This window comes from Embiotoca jacksoni, unplaced genomic scaffold, assembly GCF_022577435.1.
Source record: "Embiotoca jacksoni isolate LCO1_2020_lvr unplaced genomic scaffold, fEmbJac1.0.p SCAF_4, whole genome shotgun sequence".
In the NCBI taxonomy this organism is placed as follows: Eukaryota; Metazoa; Chordata; class Actinopteri; family Embiotocidae; genus Embiotoca; species Embiotoca jacksoni.
Genome location: NW_027185392.1, coordinates 421146 through 443165, shown reverse-complemented (window position 1 = coordinate 443165; position 22020 = coordinate 421146). Strand labels below are relative to the sequence as shown.

The 22020-nt window shown below is 45.9% G+C and overlaps 1 protein-coding gene across 10 annotated transcripts in view; it reads left to right on the top strand.

Annotated features, from left to right (window-relative positions):
- The window catches only part of rims1b (regulating synaptic membrane exocytosis 1b), a 72958-nt gene that overhangs the window by 22452 nt on the left and 28486 nt on the right, over nucleotides 1-22020 (top strand). For 3 of the 10 annotated variants that reach the window (XM_069167885.1, XM_069167884.1, XM_069167886.1), the window contains exons 3-15: nucleotides 476-487; nucleotides 1006-1026; nucleotides 9913-10196; nucleotides 10707-11608; nucleotides 18302-18342; nucleotides 18463-18573; nucleotides 18676-18775; nucleotides 19344-19467; nucleotides 19552-19644; nucleotides 19913-19959; nucleotides 20814-20929; nucleotides 21010-21140; nucleotides 21220-21391. In XM_069167885.1, the coding sequence (XP_069023986.1) occupies nucleotides 476-487; nucleotides 1006-1026; nucleotides 9913-10196; nucleotides 10707-11608; nucleotides 18302-18342; nucleotides 18463-18573; nucleotides 18676-18775; nucleotides 19344-19467; nucleotides 19552-19644; nucleotides 19913-19959; nucleotides 20814-20929; nucleotides 21010-21140; nucleotides 21220-21391 (2154 nt within the window). The remainder of the gene's footprint in view (nucleotides 1-475; nucleotides 488-1005; nucleotides 1027-9912; nucleotides 10197-10706; nucleotides 11609-18301; nucleotides 18343-18462; nucleotides 18574-18675; nucleotides 18776-19343; nucleotides 19468-19551; nucleotides 19645-19912; nucleotides 19960-20813; nucleotides 20930-21009; nucleotides 21141-21219; nucleotides 21392-22020) is intronic. The other 7 variants (XM_069167891.1, XM_069167889.1, XM_069167890.1 and 4 more) reach the window with 4 other exon arrangements.

Here is a 22020-nt window from a genome sequence, read left to right as displayed (position 1 = left end):
GCATAAGAAAATTAAAACGACCGGGCGCATTTTTAGGAGGTTCGAAAAAGGTCAAAGGTCGTGAAAGAATGCGCTCCACGTTGCTTTGATCGTGCTGAATGCCTCTTTGTGCGGAGGTGTTACACGTCCCGATCACGCCGAGCTGGGTCATGCATGCCGCCGCAGCCCAACATGTCCGCGGTCCCATGACATTTGCATCCTGTTGTCTCCACCGCCCGATAATATGAAGTGTGTGTAACAAATTCTGCAGAATGTAATTAACAAATGTTTTGCACCACATTCCTCTTATTTCCTCCCTTTTTCTTCTTCTTTTTTTTTTTTTTTTTTGTCGTTCCTCTTTTTCCCCACCCGCTAACCCGCCTTCTCTGCATCTTCTGTTTCTTCTACCTTTCGCATCCTATCCCGTTTTCTTTCTCTCCTCTCCCTCCTCCACTTTTCTTGATTCTCACTGCTACCTGGACTGCATGCCACAAAGGAGGACAAAGTGGTTAGCATCTTTTTTTGGTTTTTGTGTGTGTGTGTGTGTGTGTGTGTGTGTGTGTGTGTGTGTGTGTGTGTGTGTGTGTGTGTTCTCTCTGTGATACTGTGATGTTTGTGCCACCCGAAGGTAAAAAAAAAAAAAAAAAAAAAAAGAGGAAAAAAACGCCGGCTGCGTTCAGATCTGAGGGCTGAGAACTCTCGAATGTTGATTTCTGTCCTTTGTAAAGGTGATTTTAAAACAATTTCTAAGTTTAGTTTTTCTCCCCAGCTGAAAGACAAAAAAAAGCAGCGATATGAGATGCGAGAGAGCGAGCTATTGGATTGAAACGCAGCCAGTGTTTGCACAAATCCACTTATGGATTACTGACTTATCAGAACAGAGGGAGTCCCTGGTAGGTCGTACAGGTTTGGTGTTTGTGGGGGCGGAGACCTCGGGAACTGTTGTGTCCTCAGCAAGTATTCTCTCCACCTGACTAACTCTGTGTCCATTGTCTGTCTCCTCCCCCCCCACCCCTCCTTCCAAAGTGTCTCATAGTGAAGGACAGGGTAAGACTTGCTGGGTGATGGATTTCTGCTGCATGGGTCACTATACTGTTGTCCCTTCCCTCCACACTCGCAACCCGGTATCACGGCAAAAACGTGAAATAGACACACCGGTCCACTACAGCAAAACGTGAAATAGACACGCCGGTCCACTACAGCAAAACGTGAAATAGACACGCCGGTCCACTACAGCAAAACGTGAAATAGACACGCCGGTCGACTTCAGCAAAACGTGAAATGGTCTCGCTTTGGCCTGTCTGGGCGTGACAGTTTCACGTTTTCTTGTAGTGGACGAAAATGAAACCTACTGCATGCGTAGAGACAGTTGATTTACAGGAAAATTCTACTTATAGCTAAGACACATGCTTGGGGTTACTAAATAAGCACATGGGTGAGGTTACTAAATAAGCACATGGGTGGGGTTAGGAAACCAAAAATAACTATAAAAACGTTGTCACCATCTGGATTCGTCCCGTATGGCAGTCTGACTAATGCCACCAAGCCAACCCTCCTGACTTCAAAAAATGTCCTTCGTTGCCTCTGTTGCGTGACCTTGCGTCACATGATCCCGTATCGCGTGACATTTACGTGCGTGTAAGTTTCACACCTTTTCAAAACGTGAAACTGTCACGCTTTAGACAGACCAAAGTGTGGCAATTCCACGTTTTGCTGCAAGGTTCCGGCGTGTCTATTTCACGCTTCGCCGCGATACCGGGTTGAGACTCGGGTCTGTGCTCATTCACAGGAATTCGGACCCACCATCGGTGTTTGTCTCACAGACCATGTTCAGGATAAATACTTCTGAGAATGAATGCAGACCCTGAAAACCAACCGGCGGGCAGATCGAGCATGAGCCATAACACAAGGCCGTCCGCAGGGGGGCGTCTGAACCCTCCTGACCCATCCCGACCCCTCTTCCTATGGCTGTGGGCATGGCTGTGCTGGGAGGGGAGGGTAATGGGTATTCTGATAAAACCCAAAAAAATAAAAACGGGGTTCTGGGAGATTGGCGTCTCAGCTGGCATGCATTTAAGAAAAGCAGACGTTTTATCTGAATGCATCATGAATGCACACTCATGCCTGTGCATGCTTTCCCTGCCTGTGTGTTTGAGACCAGACCAGCCTTGCCATGGGGAGACGGGAGGGGCCCAGGTATATATATATATATATATATGTTCCACCTTGTCCACTTATCGTTTCCCCCTCGATGCTTGGTCACTGCAAAATGGCGTCGCACCGCTGCGCCTTGTCGAACTCCGAAATGGTGAAGAGAACGGATGTGAATTTTGTGGCTCAATCCTTCAATAGTCAGACGGAGGATTCATTGTTTTACTGTGTGTATACATTGAGGTTAAGAAGCACCTAGTGAGGTTAGAGGGCAGAAAAGACGACTCATTGTTCATTCAGGCTGCGCTGTTTGTAGATTTGGTATAACACAGCAATTTCTCAAGAGTGGAGATGACTCATTCGTTGCTTAAATATGTTTTTTTTTTTTTTTCTACCTCTGCACCTCACATAGTGCTTTTAATAGCACGGCAGGTCTATCAAGCTTTGGATTTTTCATGCGTTGAAGGGATGTCGCACGTCGCTGTAGTTTGAGCAACACTTCCTACAGCAGCTATGAAAACTCAAGAGCAAATTCCCGAGGAATGAAATAAACACTGCATTTTATTTGCTCTAATGTTAACTGTAATTATAGGAAATAACTTAAAGCCAAGTGTGACTTCCAAAAGCATGCGGTTACGTTGTGACCTTGGTTCTCTGAGTGACGAGACTATCTTTCCAAATCCATACATATGAAATATGTAACTGAGTGGAGAGATAGTTGAAAGACAACAGAGCAAATGTGGTTACGTTGTGACCTTGGTTCTCTGAGTGAAGAGAGAAGTCTCATGACCAAAACGAAAAGTCACTATTAGCATGTCCACTGCGTTGTGTTTCCCCATAGTTTCGAACTATCGTGGTTGCTGTCAGAGTTAATGGAGTTAGTTTATCATTAACTATCTATATTAGCTTGTGGTGTTATTATTAGTCTGACTCCGCCCACCTATTCCTCGCAGCTTGAGTCTTCGCTGTGAATGTAGTCTGAAAACCCCGTTCACGTTGAGGTCCGTTAAAGGTTCGTGTCAGCTGCTAAAGTCGCTCCTTCTTATTAGTTTTCTGGCGGTCCTTCTGACAATAATCCCGTCACTAGTTAAAGATTAGGCCTCAAAAAACAGTATGTTTTGGGCCGGGGCGTGTTTGTTTGATCGACAGGCCTTTGGTGCGGTCAGGATCCTGCTATAGGTGGGCGAACAGATCCATTCAAATCCACCGCTCCTCCTGAGCTCGTCAGTTCTGGCGCCACAATAACAAGATGGCGACGGAAAAAACCGCAAAACTCGTGCTTCAAAACGGCATTTCAACAAACCGACGGGCGACGTAACTGTCGGTCGCAGCTTGGTGTTGATCTCAGGATCATTTTGTGTGGAGAGGTGGGTGGAGATATGGATACTGTACAGAGTTATACATTCTCAGACGTATTAAAGAATTAGGGGGATTTTTTTTTTTAGGCGTTGAATGTGCGGAATTTTAAAAAAAAGTCTAACATTAGCTGGCATGCGGCAGCTGACAAAAATGTACACGGGACACTTATCGCACGAAATCAAAGAGCCATTGTTTCAAAAATGACCGATCATTTTGACCGTGAATGCGCCGCCGCCGGTATAAAGCGTGGGAGGCGTCGCCACGGTAACCAAGCCGCGTTGAAGCAATGCGTCTTTCTACCTCGATGGGGTAAAAACCATCGTGTGTTTCGTCGTCCTCCCTGACGGGCAGCCCTGCGTCCGCCGGTGCTCCAGCTTGTTAATGTCTGAGTGTTTGTTTATGTGTGTGTTTAATGTCAGCTCCAGATGGCTTCCAGAAACGGAACAAACCGCTGAACAATCTGTCTGCTTTGTAGAGGAGCACTGCCTCCCAGTGGACACACACACACACACACACACACACACACACACACACACACACACACACACACACACACACATGCTGTAAATGGTCTTTTTTTTGGGTCTTTTCTGGTTGTGGCTGTTTTTTGTTTTTTGTGCTTATTTATAAGTCTTTAGCATCCTGTGTGGTTTAAATAGTTTATGGCCTGCAGTCTACAATCGACACACACACACGCACACACACACACACGCGCACACACACACACACACACACACACACACACACACACACACACACACGGACACACAGATTCACGCTGATACAGGCCACACAAAATCTCGCTCGCTCGGTGCGTCAAGCTGACGCTGCACTTTTTATCGGAAAGGAAGGATGCACCGCATAATCTCAATCATGTTCCTCGGTACTCGATGACTAACCCGCCGCCCCTCTCCTCTCATACACGGCTGGATCTGCAGCTTCCACAACACTTCACGCTCCTTCTCTCTCTCGCTCTCTCTCTGTGTCTTCTATCCATTCGGTCTCCTCTCATTTCCTGTCATCTGTCTCTGCTGTCAGCTCTTCCATAAAGACATAAAATGCAGACAAAAATCTGTCAAAATCCACAGACGCTCTTCCTGCTCCGAGTTGAAAAAAAAAGAAAGAAGAAGGTTCCTGAGATCGCAGATGGAACCGGTTGAGAATTTACTGTCCCCATCGCATGTCGCTTTGATTTTTGATCCTTCATCATGATTGTGTGCTTTTTCATTGAGCGGAGTGTCCTCCGTCATACCGAGATCAGAAAACGGCGTGGATTTACAGCCACGTACGGCCCTCAGCTGTTCTTTTCAGCGCTCCTCCTCGCCGCCGCCGAGCGCCGTTCAGGACCTGCTTGCCGAGTTGATCTACGACCTTATTAGGGGAAATGGAGCATTATGTCTTTGGCGGCCGTCTTTCTTCTCCCGCCATTCAGGATTTACCATTCCCCGTGAACGATGGCAGTTTACACCCGGCGCTGCCTCGTATGTCATCCTGTCGAGGTGTGTGTTTATGTGTGTGTGTGGAGGGCGGGGTCGCTACACACACTGAATGCCATCTGCCCCCCCCCCCCCCCCCCCCACACACACACACACACTGCTCCACCACCCCCAAAGCTCCCATCTATTCTGCCCATTTAAGGAAAAGCTGATGTTCACACAATCCGGGCTTAAATGAGTTTTTGCTCTCGCCGCCAGCTGCTGATGAACGCCGAGCTGCGGCGGAGACGTACGCCTTCGCCGTTCTGTCAGCAGATGGACGCGGCGGCCCTGAGGGTTGGAGATGAAGGGGGGTGGGAGGGGTACAGAGGGGGGTGTGGAGACATATGAGTGACAGGTGTGTGGTGTCTTCATTTGTCAAGTCAGCCAGGTGTGTCAGCTGAGCGAGAGGGCGAGGAGAGCAAAGTCAGGGAAGGTGAGCGAAGAGAGAGGAAGGGAAATAAATGGGAAGGAGATGAGGAGAGGAAAGGAAAGGAACAAAAAGGAAAGGAAAGGGTAGGAAAGGAAAGGAAAGGAAAGGAAAGGAAAGGAAAGGAAAGGAAAGGAAAGGAAAGGAAAGGAAACAAGAAAAAGAAACGTCAAAGTAAGGAAATAAGGAAAGGAAAGACAAAAACAGAAAAGGAAGTCAAACCTTGGGAAAAAGGAAGGGAAATAAAAAAGAAGAAAATGAGTGGCGAGGAAATTAGAGTAAAGGATTGGAAAGGAATGAAGAGGAAGTCAGCAAAGGAAAGAAAAAGGACAGGAAAGGAGATGAGAGGGAAAAGGAAGACAATTAAAAAGAGATTAAACATTCAGGTTCAAATGATGTTAAAGGTTGCAGTGACTCAAGTCTGTGAAGATATTTAACAATTTCTCTGCTGTCATTGTATTTTTGGACTCACACACACACACACACACACACACACACACACACACACACACACACACACACACACACACACACACACACACACTGCTTGGTACCCATTCCTCTCACTGGCTCCTCTCTGTGATGCGGTTACCATGGAGAAGCACATTTTTAGGCAGAAGGAGGTTGACATTATTACGTGACCGAAATGGCACCGCTCATTCTCCGCACACACACACACACACACACACACACACACACACACACACACACACACACACACACACACACACACACACACACACACACACACACACACACACATCTCGCCTACAGGCAGTCGCCCACGCCGCACTCTTCCAGGCAAGAAGGTTTCAGAATCGTCCTTCATATACATACCATAACACACATCTTCACACACACACACACACACACACACACACACACACACACACACACACACACACACACACACACACACACACACACACACACACACACACACACTGTGCAGCGTGCAGCGAGATGAACTCGAGGTGACACCGGAGTGGGCTGCCTCTGGACGGAGGGAGCCGATTGGAGGCTCTCTCATCACGCTCCGGCCGGCCCGGGTAGCGAGCTCCACCGTGAACACGTGTTACACGCCGTAGGGCGGGGCTTCAGCATTTTATGTACAACATAAACACTGTGACGGACACACACACACTAACAGACACACACCAACACATGCACACACACACACACACACACACACACACACACACACTGACACACACTCTTAATTCCCCCAACAATATCTTTCAGGCTATCCAGGAATAGAGTGCAATCACTCCAGCGAAGGATTATATGAATTATATCCTTTATGTGTGTGTGTGTGTGTTTTCTTTAAGTTCTTTATTGCTTTCTGCCCCTCCCCCTCCTGCAGTGAAGGCTCTGTAAAAACACGAAGCCCGGCTATTAGATAATGAGAGCAGTTTTAAATGCATCTCTCTTTGGTTTTGAGAACACGCCGAGAAACAGTCGATGTGCGTTCTTCCATACGATGATGTCATTTGAGGGATTAAGCTTGTGGACAACACACAAAAATAAAAATTCAAGCGATGATTTTGCCCGTCCTATAAGTTATAAATGATCCTAAAACTCTTAAAACGATATGATCCTTTACGTATATATATATATATCATAGTTTATTTCTTTTTTTTTTTGTGAAATGGTAGGGAGCTGATTTAGAAAAAGCAAGATGATCCATTGTTCCCTACTGTAAATAATGTATTATTGAAAATTTGTCCAGTAAGACATGGTTTTATGGCAGCTGAGATCTTTAAAAAAAAAAAAAAAAAAAAGCCGCCCACTCAGAGGATCTAATAAACTCTTGTATTTCAGTTTTTGTTTTTGCATGGTTGAAACGTCCAGCCTTCAACCTGATATCAAGCAATACACCCATCAGTCCACTAGAGGGCACCGCGTCAGTGTCACGTTTTGCCTTGCCAAGGCATGAAAAAGTAAGGTGATTTACTTGGTTGAGTGGTTAGGAAAAGATCATGTTTTTCGCACAAGAAACGTTACGTATGTTTAGAAATCTACGCGATTCAAGTAATATACGTTGCTTGAAAGAAGTTTGCGTTAACATTTTGCTGACTCATCGACTGGGAATACCGTAAAGATAATAGTCCTTTGTGTGTCTCAGATGGTAAAGCAGGGTGTCATTCGCTTTGACAAATGTTTGTGTCATGAGCGTTATCGATCACATACTGGGGTACTGGAGGACTCCAGCAGAGGGCGCACCAGAGAAACAACATTATAACGTCCGGATTTGCCTGATGTAAACAATAAGCAATCGATGGGCTCACTACTTTGCTGATTCTCAAAACACGCAATCGACGCCGTCCTGTTTTTCCAGAATTTTCCACCATGCACGGATGTAACGGTCTCGGACTTGTTTCCGTTTTGTTTTGGCAGGTCCCTGACCGTGTCGCGCCTCCATACTGCCCCCCATAGGTCATCTTTATATTGCAGCTTGCTGACGCATCGCGTTTATTTGTGAGGACGTGCGCAACCAAACAGAAGGCGGGACACACGAATCCCCCATCACACGGGCGCTAACTCGTAGTTTAAAGGAAGCGTATCTCCGACCTTGCGTGCTTGTCTGGATAAGATCATGTCCGATCTGTTTTTGCGGCACCTGGCAAAGGTTGCAGATGTTGAATGGAGAGAAAACACATGTAGCTCAACAAGAATGTTTAAATCCAGACCAGAAATCTTGACAGTATTTGATGCTGAATTTAAAGGACACATTTTGGTCGGCACCTGTAAAACTGACACCTCAAAGTGGCATCTGAAATCAAATAAAATTCACAAACGTCACAAACTGAATGCGTATAATATTGAGCGAGTTTCAAGAAAAGCACCCAAATCCCAAATTTATTTGACGAGTTAAAAAAAAAAAAATCACTTTAGCTTAAATATCCAGATGTGAAGAATTGGCACCTTTTTTTCAAGCAAAATTCCAGTGTGTATAGAATTATATCCCATCATGCACTAGGAGAGAAGAGAGAAAAAGGGGGGCTGGGACATCTGGGCTTAATCTCCAACCTGCTGTGCCTGAGGGTGGGGGTGGGGTGGGGGGGTGATGATGATGATGATGATGATGATGGAGGAGGAGGTTGGAGGGCACTATAAGTTAGAAGTTATGGATTGTGAGGCGGTATTGTCAGCCGGTGATGAGTTGAATAATGGCGAAGAGCTGAAAGGATTACGTCCGCTGCTAATCTGCGGCCCCTCCAGCCGAGGTACCGAGGTGGAGAAAGACCCGGAGAGAAAGAGGCTGCAGTGTGTGCCTGGGCGGCTGCCCGACAGCTGTGGGCCGTGCGGGCAGCTGATTTACTTTAGATTAGTCTGGACATGCGCCAACTAGGATTCAATCAGGCCATGATGAATGTGCTTTGGCACGCCCAAAGCTAACTGACTGCTAACGCTGCATCCCGCCGGCCGTCAAGGAGTACAATTTTTTTGGGGGGGGGTTTCCAAAGGGTCCCAGAAGTGTTTTTTGTTTGTTTTTTTGTTTGTTTGCAGCTTGTGCCGAAGGTTGTGCGCTGGAATTACGAAGACGTGCCGTGTTTCCTCTTTGCTGTGGACGTATTCTCTGCAAAATAAAACCGGCGGGATTATAAAATACGGAGGGAGATAAATCCTTGTTTTTGTGCACTCGAAGTGAGGTGGTATTCGGTAGCCATGGCTACATGTGAGTATCGGATGCTTGACAAAGGGTTTGATTTAGAGGATGAGGAATCAAATTTGATCTTTTTATTTCTGCACCTGTCTGTAATCATCAGTCTTACTTTGTGAGCGTTCACTGTAGGTTATATATTTGTGTATATATATATATATTTATATATATATATATGTATATGTTTTAGTGCCTGAATTGGAGAAATCACTCCCAGCTTGTGCAAAGATGAAGAAAATAATATTCAGCACAGTGTTTATAGACTTACTTGTCTCCATCTCCAGTTTTACTGGAGCCCTGCAAATGACCTTTTTTTTTTTTTTTTTTTTTTTTTTTCTCATCTAGAAAATTAAACAGTTTATCCATACAATGCACTAAGAGTCATACACATGACAGGTGAAACATGACCTCTTTTATTTAATTTTTTTTCCAATCGCAGTAGCCTACAGAACCCTACGTCGCGCTGTGTTCACAGACAATGGATGTGTTGAAACAGCATGGTCTGTCGTACCCGAGTGCTCTTTAATATTTGATTAGCTGTTGCAAAAGGAAGGAGGGAAAAACAAGTGTAGGACCGACAGGATGTTGTATATTTTTTTTTTTTTGCTTTTCGTAAAGTTGATCTGCCCCCCATTTGTTTTTTTTTGTTTGTTTTTTTTTAGAGTTTTTTTAATGTGTAGAACAAACATGAAGTTAACAGTACTGCATTTGTTTTGGTGGGAGGTGAATAAAGTTTATTTGTGTTTGCGTAGATTTTGTGTCACAGGCATGCCTAACCTTTTTTTTTTTTCATGCCTGGTATTCCCCTCATTTAATGCTGCTAAACGCTCGTGTCCTCTCGACCCCCTTTCCAGGTAATGTGGGTATGCAACCTGTGCCGTAAGCAGCAGGAGATTCTTACCAAATCAGGAGAATGGTTTTCGGGGTCGGGGGTGCGACCTGGGAACCTGGGCGCCTCCTTGAACGACCTGGACACGGGAGGTGAGGCCCAACGGGACAGGAAGCTGCTCCGCTCCAGGTCCCAAGCCCCGCCCTCCAGCACCAACACCAACGCAGGGCCACCCGCCGGTGTCACCGCCGCCAAGGGGGGCGACGCCATGCCGGGCTCTCGCTCCCAGAGTGAACCGCCGAGAGAAAAGTAAGGCACACGGCGTTAACGTGGTAGTGAAATGAAGAACTTGGAGAAGGGGAAGTATATTTTTTCAACGCTGAGAAAGCTTCAAATGCCACAGGAGAAGGCCGGGGACCCAGTTTATGTGTTATATCTGCTGAAGCTCCTGTCGTTGTTTTAATCCCCCGGGGTAAAAAAAATAAATAGATGTGTCTGCTTTAGCTTAACCAGGGGAGAAGCTGGGTCACAGATTTTAGTCTTGAGAGGTCTTTGACTCAATCTCTTTGTTTTCATTTGTTGGGCGAGTTAGGTAAGACTTCATCACTGTCTCATCTTGGTTTGTTGAATTTTTAATCTGTTCATATTGAACTAAGAAGATTTGGCAAATAAAAGGATATAGAAAAGAAGCACAGGATCTCTCTGTCCAAAACATTTTTTTTTTTTTAGCAAAATCCCAACTTTTATCAGCTGTTATTAAGCAAATGATGCTCATGTCCTTGGACGATATGGCTTAAAATTAATCCTCTTCTTATCCAGGAAAAGGCCAGTTTCCCTCCATGAACAAAACGGTAAGGGAGGCATGGGACGCGGCAGTGGCCGGAGACCCGCCGGCAGGTTGCAGTCTCAGTCATCCCTGGATGAGCGCGTGGGTCTCGGAGACCGAGGAGAGAGGCGGTTAGGAGACGGACGGCGGCTGGAGAAGATCCACTCCCAGGACTACGAGGAGGGAGACAAGAACCTGGGTCGTTCAGAAACACACCGGAGACGGCCGGAGGACGAGGAGCAGAGGGAGCGGCAGCGACGCGAGGAGGAGTTCCAGAACCGTTACCGTAGTGACCCCAACCTGGCGAGATACCCGGTGAAACCGCAGAAGGAGGAGCAGGAGATGCGCATGCACGCCAAGGTGTCCAAGGTGCGGCACGAACGACGACACAGTGATCTCGCGATCAACGAGGTCGGACTTGGGCCCGGTGACGGAGGGGGAGGCGGCGGCGCGGGGGAGGTGCCTGAAAACCGTCTGGCCAGGAGGGGCGGAGGTGGGGAGGGAGACCACAAGGTCCTCCTCGAGAACCACCGAGCCTACTCTGTGGATAGGACCGTGGGGGGCGGAGGTGGGGCGCCGCCCGCCGGAGGTGGAGTAAGATCGGGGCCCCAACCTGGGGGACCCGTGCCTCCGGACTGGGGCCCGAGCAACGGCCGCCCGGAGCCCGGTACGACACGGACACCAAGGGACAAAGGTGGGGATAACCTGCTGAGGAAGGACTCTCAGAGCTCGGACCAGTCGGAGTCTTTGCGGCCGCCCCCTCCGCGGTCATACAAGAGCAAGCGCGGAGTCAACAAGAGGCAGATGTCCATCAGCAGCTCAGAGGAGGAGGGCGGCTCCACGCCCGAGTACACCAGCTGCGAGGACGTGGACATGGAAAGCGTCAGCGAGAAAGGTCAGTCAGACAGATGTGCTCACTCCGCTAGCTTACCGAGCTAAATCTAGTTGAACTTTTTTACCTTGCATTGTTTGCCGTCATCCCTTTCCCCTCCCCCTCCCCCTCCCCCTTTCCCTCCCCTCCGACACTGCTCCAGTTGTTCAAGACCGTTCCCATCATAACCCAATGAGCTGCGACTCATAAGTCCATCCCGAGTTTGCGATCCTCATTCTGTCTCGCCGAATCATGAATCACCTGAATTTGATCTCTCTGTGTTTGTTGTCGAGAACCCTTCGCCGGTACGACCGACTGTACTGTACTGTCGTGTGCTGTGGCCGAGATTACAATCACAGCAGTCAAAGGTTCGACGGCTAATTGTAACGCGACCTGCAGCTAATGCTCCGAGCGGCGGAGGGATCCCGACCGAACGGACGGACGAAATTTCACAGAAAGAAATGTTCAAGAAGACAGGTGGTCGCTGAGATTTTGATGAAGTAAAATGAGAACGCCAATAATAAAGCATGTTTCTACTCTTCCCACGCCCATATTTTCCAACCCCCCCCCACCCCCCCGTGTCCAAAATAGCCTCGAATTACGCTAAATATGTAAAAAGCAAAGAGGTATTTTGGCCCCCTAAGATTATTCTAATACCCTCACTTTCTAATTTGGGACTGTAAAACTAAACGATAAGTGATAGGATGAAGCACCCACACCCGGCACACTGCGGTCCATTACTACCCCTGTGTGTCATCTACACCTCGGCGGCTGTGTGGCTAAACCCCGCCGCTCTCAGGACAGCTCTCATTTATTTGGAGAGTTCCTGTGATTTAGGCCAACAGATTTGTGGAATTAGGTCAGTGGCTCGCTGGCTACGTAACGCTTCGCCAACAGCCAGCTGCAGCGGCGAACCGAGGACCTCCAGCTAAAAAAAACAACACTAAAAAAAAAAAAATAATCGAGCGCGGTTTTGCGACATGGCCACCGCTGCCTTTTTCCCATGTACGCATTTTTTCCGCTACACCTGGCGCCACCGAAACGAACCGTGCGAGAGTTGTTTTGAGCTGATGGGAGTCAGTAGGTAGAGCGAGCTGTGCCGTATCATTTTATCTCTCTCACCGGTCACAGAAGGGGGCTGTTCCAGATGTTTTAATCCAGATTACTATAACTCGGGGACTGGTAATGGGTAGATGGTGTGAACTGGGATTATTAGCTGTTTTAAACACTCTTTCGCGAGCCGGGCCTCAAAACAGGATGGTCTCCTTTTACGCTCGTCTGTGGCATGGAGCGGTTTTTTTTTTTGCCGTATCATATGTGTCCAGAAATAAGATGCATCAGAGTTAAGTAAAATGGTCAATCTTCTTTTTCTGTTTTAAGAAGAAGTTTCTTTTGATAGAAAGTTATTACGTTGGTGTTGATGTCAGCTGGTTTACATTAGTGGGACGTGACCCGAGAGGTTTTGCTGTAGGTTTTGGCGGTATGAAAAACAAGCTAATGTATATTTCAAATGCGTAAGAGCCTTACCATTAAAAAGATATCAGTTTTGTTCCAGTATAACCCCACCTCAAATGAATACATACAAAAAAATAATAGATGTAGTTTCTGGGTTGAAAAGCCAAAGCTGAAGTGCCTTAAAGCGCAGTACCACTGAGTACCACCAGGGGCTGGCTCAATACATTTTTTTCCACAAGTCATCATGGTGTCATTAGCTAATTTCCCTCCTTCTGATCAGAGTTCTGGTCCTTCTGGAAATAATTCCAGCATTTATTAGATACTTGGCCTCCAACAGAGCTATGGTTCAGGGCGTGTCGAGTTTGATTGACAGGGCTGCGGTGCATTCAGGTTTCCAGCATAGGTGGGCGGGGCATAGCATCCTCAGGTTTTCAGCAAGATTAACACCTCGCTCTTATTTTTTTTTGCAGCATTTCTGCAAAAATGTGTTAAAAATTTGCATTAAATGTGGAAACTTTACATTTGGTCTTCTTTTAAGTTGATGCAGCAAATTTGTCAGTAAACAATTTTTGCACCGCACAAAACAACATTTGTCGTTGTGTTTCTGGCCACCTGACAAATTCAAATTCAAGACGAAAACGCTCTTTTAGCTTTTGGGTACAGCAGCGCCCCCTCTTGGTCATATATATCAGCAGCACGACTAAATTGTTTTCTTGGACGCTATTTATTTTTTTATATCAAGTTATATTTAAAAGTGGCTTAATTGATAATTAGCATAGCCGCAAGCCAGCACTCGGCGCCCTGTCCTGTGACTCATAATTTTTTGCCTCTTAGCTACATAGCAAAGTAAGCGTGTTGACAAGTATTGTTCGATAATTATTGGTGTTTGCATTTTGTTCTTTGTTGTAGTTTAACAGAGAGTCAAAAAGAGATAAAAGAAATCTCCATTAAATTCAAGAAAAGTTACACCTCGTGTTCGCTCGCTGTCTTGCTTCAAACGAGGAGGACAGAATAGTGGTTTCATCTAATATTTTAGATACCAACGCTGATTCAAATAACTTCCTATGTTGTTAGGAGTCTTGTTGGACCCATTCAAAGGGTTTGATACCATCAGCTTCCTGTTCCTGTATTGGTTTGTTTCATAGCTTTTGTATAGTTTCTCTTTGGCCTGTGTTTCAAATCCGATTGGGTTTAAAATCTGGAAACAGTACAACGTGCTGTGTACGGTCATAACAAGTTGTAAGGTTCAGCATCATTTTAATGACCTCATTTTTATCGGATTGTACTGATTACTTGCAGGTGTTTCAACAGGAGCTTTATTAGTTTTAAGCTATAAATCAGGGAGATGATTTAGTTTTTAATTTCTGGAGTTCGTAGTAACATAAAAATACGACATCCCCCAACGTAAAAATGATTATAGTTTTATGTAAACATGTAAAACTGTATTAGATTAATAAATGGTTGTGAAATAGACGGATTAGAAGCTGTGCACGCACGTTACTCGGATTGCACACGACATATAAGAGGATGCTGTTATGTCATTTTTATGCAGAAAAACGTTTGATTATATGTTCCACGAATCCCCTTAGCAGGATTATTGTAAACAGTGTTTATATAAATACACTTTATTCCCGTTCTGTCTGGTAAAACTGCGTCCCAGCGGATGTCTATCTCCTCCTGGATCGAGGCTTTCATTGATTCAGTGTTTGACGTTAAAGGGAGGCAGGAAGTGATTCAGACTTGTTCCCGCGGCGGAAAGGTGATAATGGTGCTGAGTAAATGGAAGAGGAAGGATGCTGTTGGGATGAAACTGGGTCCCACCACAGCCGCCGATGTGTGCGCGAGCGATATTTCTACACTAACGACTACTTTAACGTTCCCGGAGCATGAAGTTAAGCAAGCCAAAAGTTAAAGATTTAAGTTAAATTGCCGAAAACAAAATTTTACTGAAGTTTAAAACCCTAAAATTGTGAATTTTCTCCACGTCTTCTTGTTTAACGTGAAGCCTGTTGGTTTGTATGCAGGCTGTGTTTGTTTTTAATCGCTAATGGTCTAGAAATGATTCACAAATTGAAACAAGACGACTCCCTAAGTCCGTTATTTTCAACCCCGAGACTCAAAAACGAGTACTTACTTTCTGTTAATCCTTTTTCACACAAGTGCTTCTGAGGTCACAGCTCGTGTGATGGACTGGAAAACCTACAGTGACAAGAGAATATGTCGGTGTGCGCGGCAGAGAGCCCACAGCACCCGTGGGTGAGAAAATCCCAAACCAGAAGTGTCCCTCGGCCGCTGGGTGCTCCGGTCTCAGCCGGTCAGCTCGGTGTCTTGACAGGCCGCTTTGACAGAGATATTGACAGTGAATTCTTTAGTCTGATCGGGTAAAATCTTAATTCATTAAATCCCGGGCTTGGGTTTGAATATTAAGTGTTTTTAAGTCACATATCTGCCTGTCAACTTCAAAGACACCCGTTTATTCTGGCTCCAAAAAGCCTCAGACTCCATAGACTCCCATTTAACTAGTCTCATAAGATAACGCAGTCAATAAATGTTTTCCACGAGTTATCTCGGTGTCGTTAGTTAAAGTCGCTCCTTCTTATTAGTTCCATGCGGCGGAGACGTGCGTAAATCCGATAGCGTTCAAGATGACGTGTTTCTAGAGATTTAAATGGGAGGGATTTTGTTGAGCCTGTTCGATTTTTGTGGCTGAAATTGAAGAGGCTGTATGACACGCACACGCACACACGTGCAGTCTGTAAAGAACAACACTACCTTAATACCTGCAAAGAGCTGATGCTTTGATGTAGCATCAGTTTGAGGAGCAGTCCAGATTTTGTAATCTGCCCGGCGTGTTCATCGTCCAAACCCCCCCCCAAAAGGCCGACTCAGCACTTTAAAACCACGGAGTCAGCGTTTATCCTCTGAAGCATTTCTCGGTGTACTTTCAGATTTCAGATTAGCAGCACTTGGACTCATGTCTACTCAGACTCCCCCCCTCCCCCCCCCCCTCCCCCCCCCCCCCCCCCCCCCCCCGATTTACACCGTCTCCATCACCCGTGATGTCGTGGGCAAACCTGTCATTTTCCATTCGGCCCCCCTCTCCGAAAACATCCCGACAAATGTTTCTGACAAACCGCAGAGGCACCGCTTTCACAGTTTTCCACATAAAGTATTCCTGGCAAAAAAAAAAAAAAAACATCGACCGAAATCCTTCTCCTTTGCTCACTCACCTTAAAAACCTGAAGCTCCTCAAAAAAAAAGGCTTTTAAATCCACGCCTGATGTCAACTGGCTGTTGGTTTTAGTCCTGCGGCGAAATGGTGGCCGCGAATCTCTCCGGCGGCTCCGGTCTGATTCGGGGCCAGTTAGCTTCTGTACTCGAGCCGACCATCTGTCAGTGTTAATGAGAGCTGGGATACACTGACAGTCGCCAGGGCCCGTGGCCCCGGCCAGGCTCTGGCGACGGCTTTGGAGCGCAGTGAATTATTTCGATTATGAATGAGGTTTTTAGCTGAATGACAGTTTTAACGGCTTTTTCTCTGGCTTGTTGCCTTGTTTGTACAACTTTTACGCCTTTGTGCCTAAAAGCCGTGCGGGTAGCGCAGTTTGCACCGAGGTTGGTGTTTTTGTTGTAAACATTTTGTTCCTTAGGTCGTTTTGGTTTTTACATTGAAACTTTTGAGAGCGCACTTCAAAAAAAACAAACTTTGCACGATTTTACCTACGTCCTGTCGTAATCGTCGTCGTCACTGATCGGTTTGTAGACAGACGCGTCTGACATCGGTTCGGCCGGTAGTCTTTTCAGTTTGAGTGTAGAAAAATGATATATTTTGTTGCCCATGCAGTATTAACGCTTGCGGCATTACGACGTGCGCATATATTTTCGTTTTCCAGTTTTTATTTCCCGAAGGTAAACTTTAACTTTCGGCATTTTTAGGCGGTTTTACAAGTTGAGTTTTGAAGTTTTGAGTTCTTCGTCGGACCAAATTACAATTAAATTCTCGTCTTCTTATCACGCTTATCGGTGCTCGCAGAAACCTGCGTATGCTCGCGTGCGGGTGTTGATCAAGCGGCAAAACTCGGGAGCGTCACTCGCTGAGGTTTGAGCTTCCTTTCATGGTCGTGGTGCCGCGCACAGTTCACGCGCAACAGGAACAGTTTTTCATGGCGCTGTCGTGCTCCTTCCGCTTCTTTTTCCTCTCCCGTGGTTTAACGGGTGACGATAGCCGGCCTTGAGCGGCGCGAAAGTGCAAACAAACCAGACCGACCGCCTTCATTTTCGGTTGGACCGAGCTTCTGTTCTTTGGTTCTTTCAGTCCGAACCGTGGTCTGAGGCACTTTTCACACCTGGTTTTTTTGGGTTCGGTCCGAACGGAAAAGTCCCAAAGCGCTCCCATTAATGATGAGCTTCCGAGAAGAGGAGTGCAACTCACACATTCATTGCTTTAGGTTGTACATTTTTGTCTTTTTGTCATTCACTGTTTATTTATTGTAATGAGACAGGATATTGAACAATGCCTTTGGATTTGAATTATGTAAAAAAAAAAAAAGAAAAGGAAAATGACATTGTTTACATTGAATTATCGAAAGAGAAACAAGCCTCCCCCATAAATCCACAGTGTTGGAAGTAGCTGCTTTTTTTTTTTTTTTTATCTCAGCAGTTCATAAAACAACACTCCTCCTCTGGGCGGTTGAGTCACTGTTTTAGTGTCGGAGTTTGTGTGAATGCCCAACGGTGAGCGCTAAGCTTCTCGCCGACTGACACGCCAAACGAGCCCCGAGTGGTTAAAGGGATGAGGAGAGATATCTATCACTGACTGTCAAGGTGGAAACGTCAGCCGTGTGCCAGGCTATCCTATATCCTGTTTACGAAAGGGGTCAATTCAGAACAATGGACCTGTGAGATTTCTGTACAGTCGGCAAACGCATCGCAACCCTCCGACCGTTCTTAAGATGCGAGGTCGTGAATAAACAATAGAGGGACAAGAAAAAAAACCAAAAAAACCAATCCCGTTCGAAGGCGGCATTTGTTCCCGGTGTACTTTTGTAAATGAAGGATTTCAGCTTTTCATTTTTAATACGTTTGCAAAAACACAATAGAGTTGTACTTTTTGGTGCGTATCATAAGAATTGGGAAGATAAATCCATTCGAAGGAAACTTAAAATGACACCAGAGTCTCTTATTCTTCAGAATCGTACGATATAAACGGCACATTTTTTTGTTTGTCTTTTTGTCCTTGTCCTCGTTCTTCCTCCCCTGCAGGTGACTGGGACTGTCATCCTCTCGATCCCGCGGTGTGGCACGTAAGTCTTGGCACAGCACGTCCAAATAGGGATTCAAACGGAAACGGGCGGGGGGGGGGGGGGGGGGTTTCCACACCTCGTTGTAAACGCCCCTCCCTGTCTGATTTTTCATCTGGTTAGGATCCGGTCACGTGGCAGTCGTCCAAAGAAGGCGACCACCTCATCGGACGCATCACGCTGAGCAAGAGGTCGGCCATGCCCCGCGAGGCCGGCTCCCTCCTGGGGCTCAAGGTGAGCGATGACTCGTCCGCGTCGAGTGACGCCCGCGCTCGGGAATCTGACCGAACCGGAAATAGTGAACGTCTTCTTCCTGTCGCGTCCGTGTGTGCGCAGGTGGTCGGGGGGAAGATGACGGAGACCGGGAGACTCGGGGCCTTCATCACCAAAGTCAAAAAAGGCAGCCTGGCAGACGTTGTGGGACACCTACGCGCAGGTACGGATCCGTCGAAACGTTGTTGTCGTTTGGTTTTTTTTGCGGGCGCTTCGGTGCTTCTGGCGTTCGCCCGGTCGATAACGCTCTCGTAAGGATAAAAGATGAAATACAAATCAGGTTATTCCCGTTTGTCCTGCACATCAAAATACGAAACGCCCAAAAGAAACATTTGAGATTTCAGTTTTTGCAGCAGTTGTCGACGGCCCGGCAGACTGATGATGTCGTGCCTGCGATTTAATCGGCGAAAAAAAATTAAATAATAATTTAAATAATTCAATAATTTAGTTTGAACATTTATAGATGAATGCAGAAGTCCAAAAAGTAGATCGGCTGCGGGAGCTTTTTTAAAAAAGGTATGACAGCCCACTCAGGCTTTTAAGCTTGGAAGCAATTCACTTCCACAAAGAAACAACAAAAAAAAAACGTCTTATTTTCGTACAATCCAACGCGTCGAGATTTCAGTTCGATTTCAAGAAGTACAATCCTCCGTGAGCACCTGGCTTTTTACCAGGTCGATGTAAAGCGACTGCCTCATCGTCCCGTACGTCATCCCCCGTCTCGTCTCCAGGTGACGAGGTGTTGCAGTGGAACGGGAAGTCGTTGCCGGGAGCGACCAAAAAAGAAGTGTACAACATCATCCTGGAGTCCAAAGCTGAGCCTCAAGTGGAGATCGTCGTTTCCAGACCCATCGGGTAAGATTACAGATATCGATGCGTGATAATTATCATTCTGTAGTGATGGTTTTGATTTTTTTTTTTTTTTTTTATATCTGACAGACACTTTTCGATATGTCTCCTTCCTTCATCTAAAAGCTCTATCCACCGAATTATGTCCAAAAACTTCTTGAGAAAAGTGTATAGAGCGTATCAGTAAGTAGAGTCGAGCCCGTTCCCCGTGTGTCTTCCCCCGAAATCCTTCAGATCCGAGAGAAAAAAATATCATTTTTTTTCCAGCCCATCTCTTCTCCTCAACTACCCGCCATCTTGATGCGTAAATGTGTACTTGATTGCTTGTTCATCTTCTACCGTGCGACTGTTTATAACTCATTCATTTTTTATTTTAAAGATGAATGTCCACCAAATATAATACGGTATTATTAAATGATCGCATTCACCGAATCTCTTTCGCTTTCTGCAGAGACATCCCGAGAATCCCAGAGTCCTCCCACCCTCCTCTAGAATCTAGTAAGTGTTTATATGGGGGGGCTCTTTATTGGCTGTATGGTCGCCTTATTTTGAGTTGACAACGTAGAGAAATACACATCTTGCGATCGCAATAATGGACGCAAATTTAAGCAAACTCGGCAATATTTGCGGGAGCTTGCTTTTTTTTTTTTTTTTCAAATTCCCGCGAGGTCTCGAGCAGAGGCTGAGGGGTGCGGAAAAAACGGAAGTGTCCTTCACAATAAAATGTTCAAAATAAATGCTTATTATCAATGGAAGTAATTACATATTACGGTATGCTAAAAAATATTTATACACACATCAAGTTGTAAGAGAGTGCACTTTGGTTTTTATCATACAGTAGAAGTTGAAGCAACATTAATGAAGCAGCACCTAAAGCTCTTATTTTGACAGCTGATGCAGTCGTTGCTTTCTTTATTACAGTCAACGGTTGTCTGTTCTGTAAAGCTGTGTCACTTTTATGATTATTTTTGTGTGTGTAACTTTTATGGTTTTCTAAGTTCAATAAATAAATAAAATAAAGATTAGAACTAAAATATTTTTGGGATGTGCAGCATGATTACTATCACAGGAAGTGATTACATATTTATTCCTTTTTTTTTCTTGTCTTGGAATTTTTTCTAATTTCTGCAATTTTACGCCAAAAAACTCACTTATAGCTCCACACATTACATCGCAATTTCTGAGAACAAATCCGCCACGAAGTCAGAATTTTTTTTATCAAAACAACTACAAAAAAACTCAGCGAACTCCTGGAGGGACCGACTTAGATTGTGGTTTAATATTAAATTGAGGTGTTGATTGTGCTTTTTGTTTCCCTGTAATAAAGAACCGTTGTTCTCTCCATCCCTCAGCAGGCTCCAGTTCCTTTGAGTCCCAGAAGATGGACCGCCCCTCCATATCGGTGATGTCCCCCACCAGCCCCGGCACCCTCCGAGACCTTCCCATGGTCCTGCCTGGACAGCTCTCCGTGAGTATCTGGTGGAAGAAAAAACGAGTGAGGTCCCTGTGAGTGGATGGACGGCTGACTGCCTTCACGTGTCGTTTCAGGTGAAGCTGTGGTACGACAAAGTGGGCCACCAGTTGATCGTCAACGTCCTTCAAGCCATAGACCTGCCGACCAGACCGGACGGACGACCCCGAAACCCCTACGTCAAGATGTACTTCCTGCCAGACAGGAGGTTAGCTCTTTTATTTTGGAGGGCGACTGTCTCTTCAAGTCAGAAACTAAACTGCGCTTCCTCACATCTCCGATTGCAGTGACAAGAGCAAACGACGGACAAAAACGGTGAAGAAGAGCGTGGAGCCCAAGTGGAACCAGACCTTCTTATATTCCCACGTTCACCGGCGGGACTTCAGAGAACGCATGCTGGAGATCACGGTGTGGGATCAGCCCAGAGTCCAGGAGGAGGAGAGCGAATTCCTGGGCGAGGTAGGTGACGTGTTAAATTCCTCCCGGCACCTCGGCCATGCGTGTAATACACCCGTCGGTCCACTAGAGGACATCGTACCTCGAAAATATACGCATGTATGACCAGGGTTGGAAAGGAGGTCATGTGACGAAGTGCAAAGGATTGGGAGGAGGTTTCCTGCAATGCTGTGTCACCACCAGGTGGTGCCTCCTCCCCTTTTGTTGTCGCATGAGGCTGGAGTTGGGAGTCGTACCATAGACTATATAAAAGTGGATGTAGCTTCCGGGTCTGAAAAATGAAGCCAATGCCATTAACTGCAGTACCACCGAGTGCCACAAGAGGTCGGCTCCAAAAAGCCTTTGGCTCCACAGACTCCCATTCAACTTCTCATGAAATACAAAGTCATTATTGTCTTTTCCCCAAGTTCATTTTGTTTTGAAAGCTAAAGTCATTCCTTCTTATTTATTTTCTGGTGGTCCAATCATTAATTAAATATTAGGCCATAAAAAGTGTAACTTTTGGGGGCGTCTGTTTGATTGACAGGCGAGGCAAAACGTAACACTGACACAACGCCCTCTGGTGGACTGATAGATGTACTACATGCTGTGGTGTAAAATCTGGTTGCCTCACTTATAGACAAAATAATTTT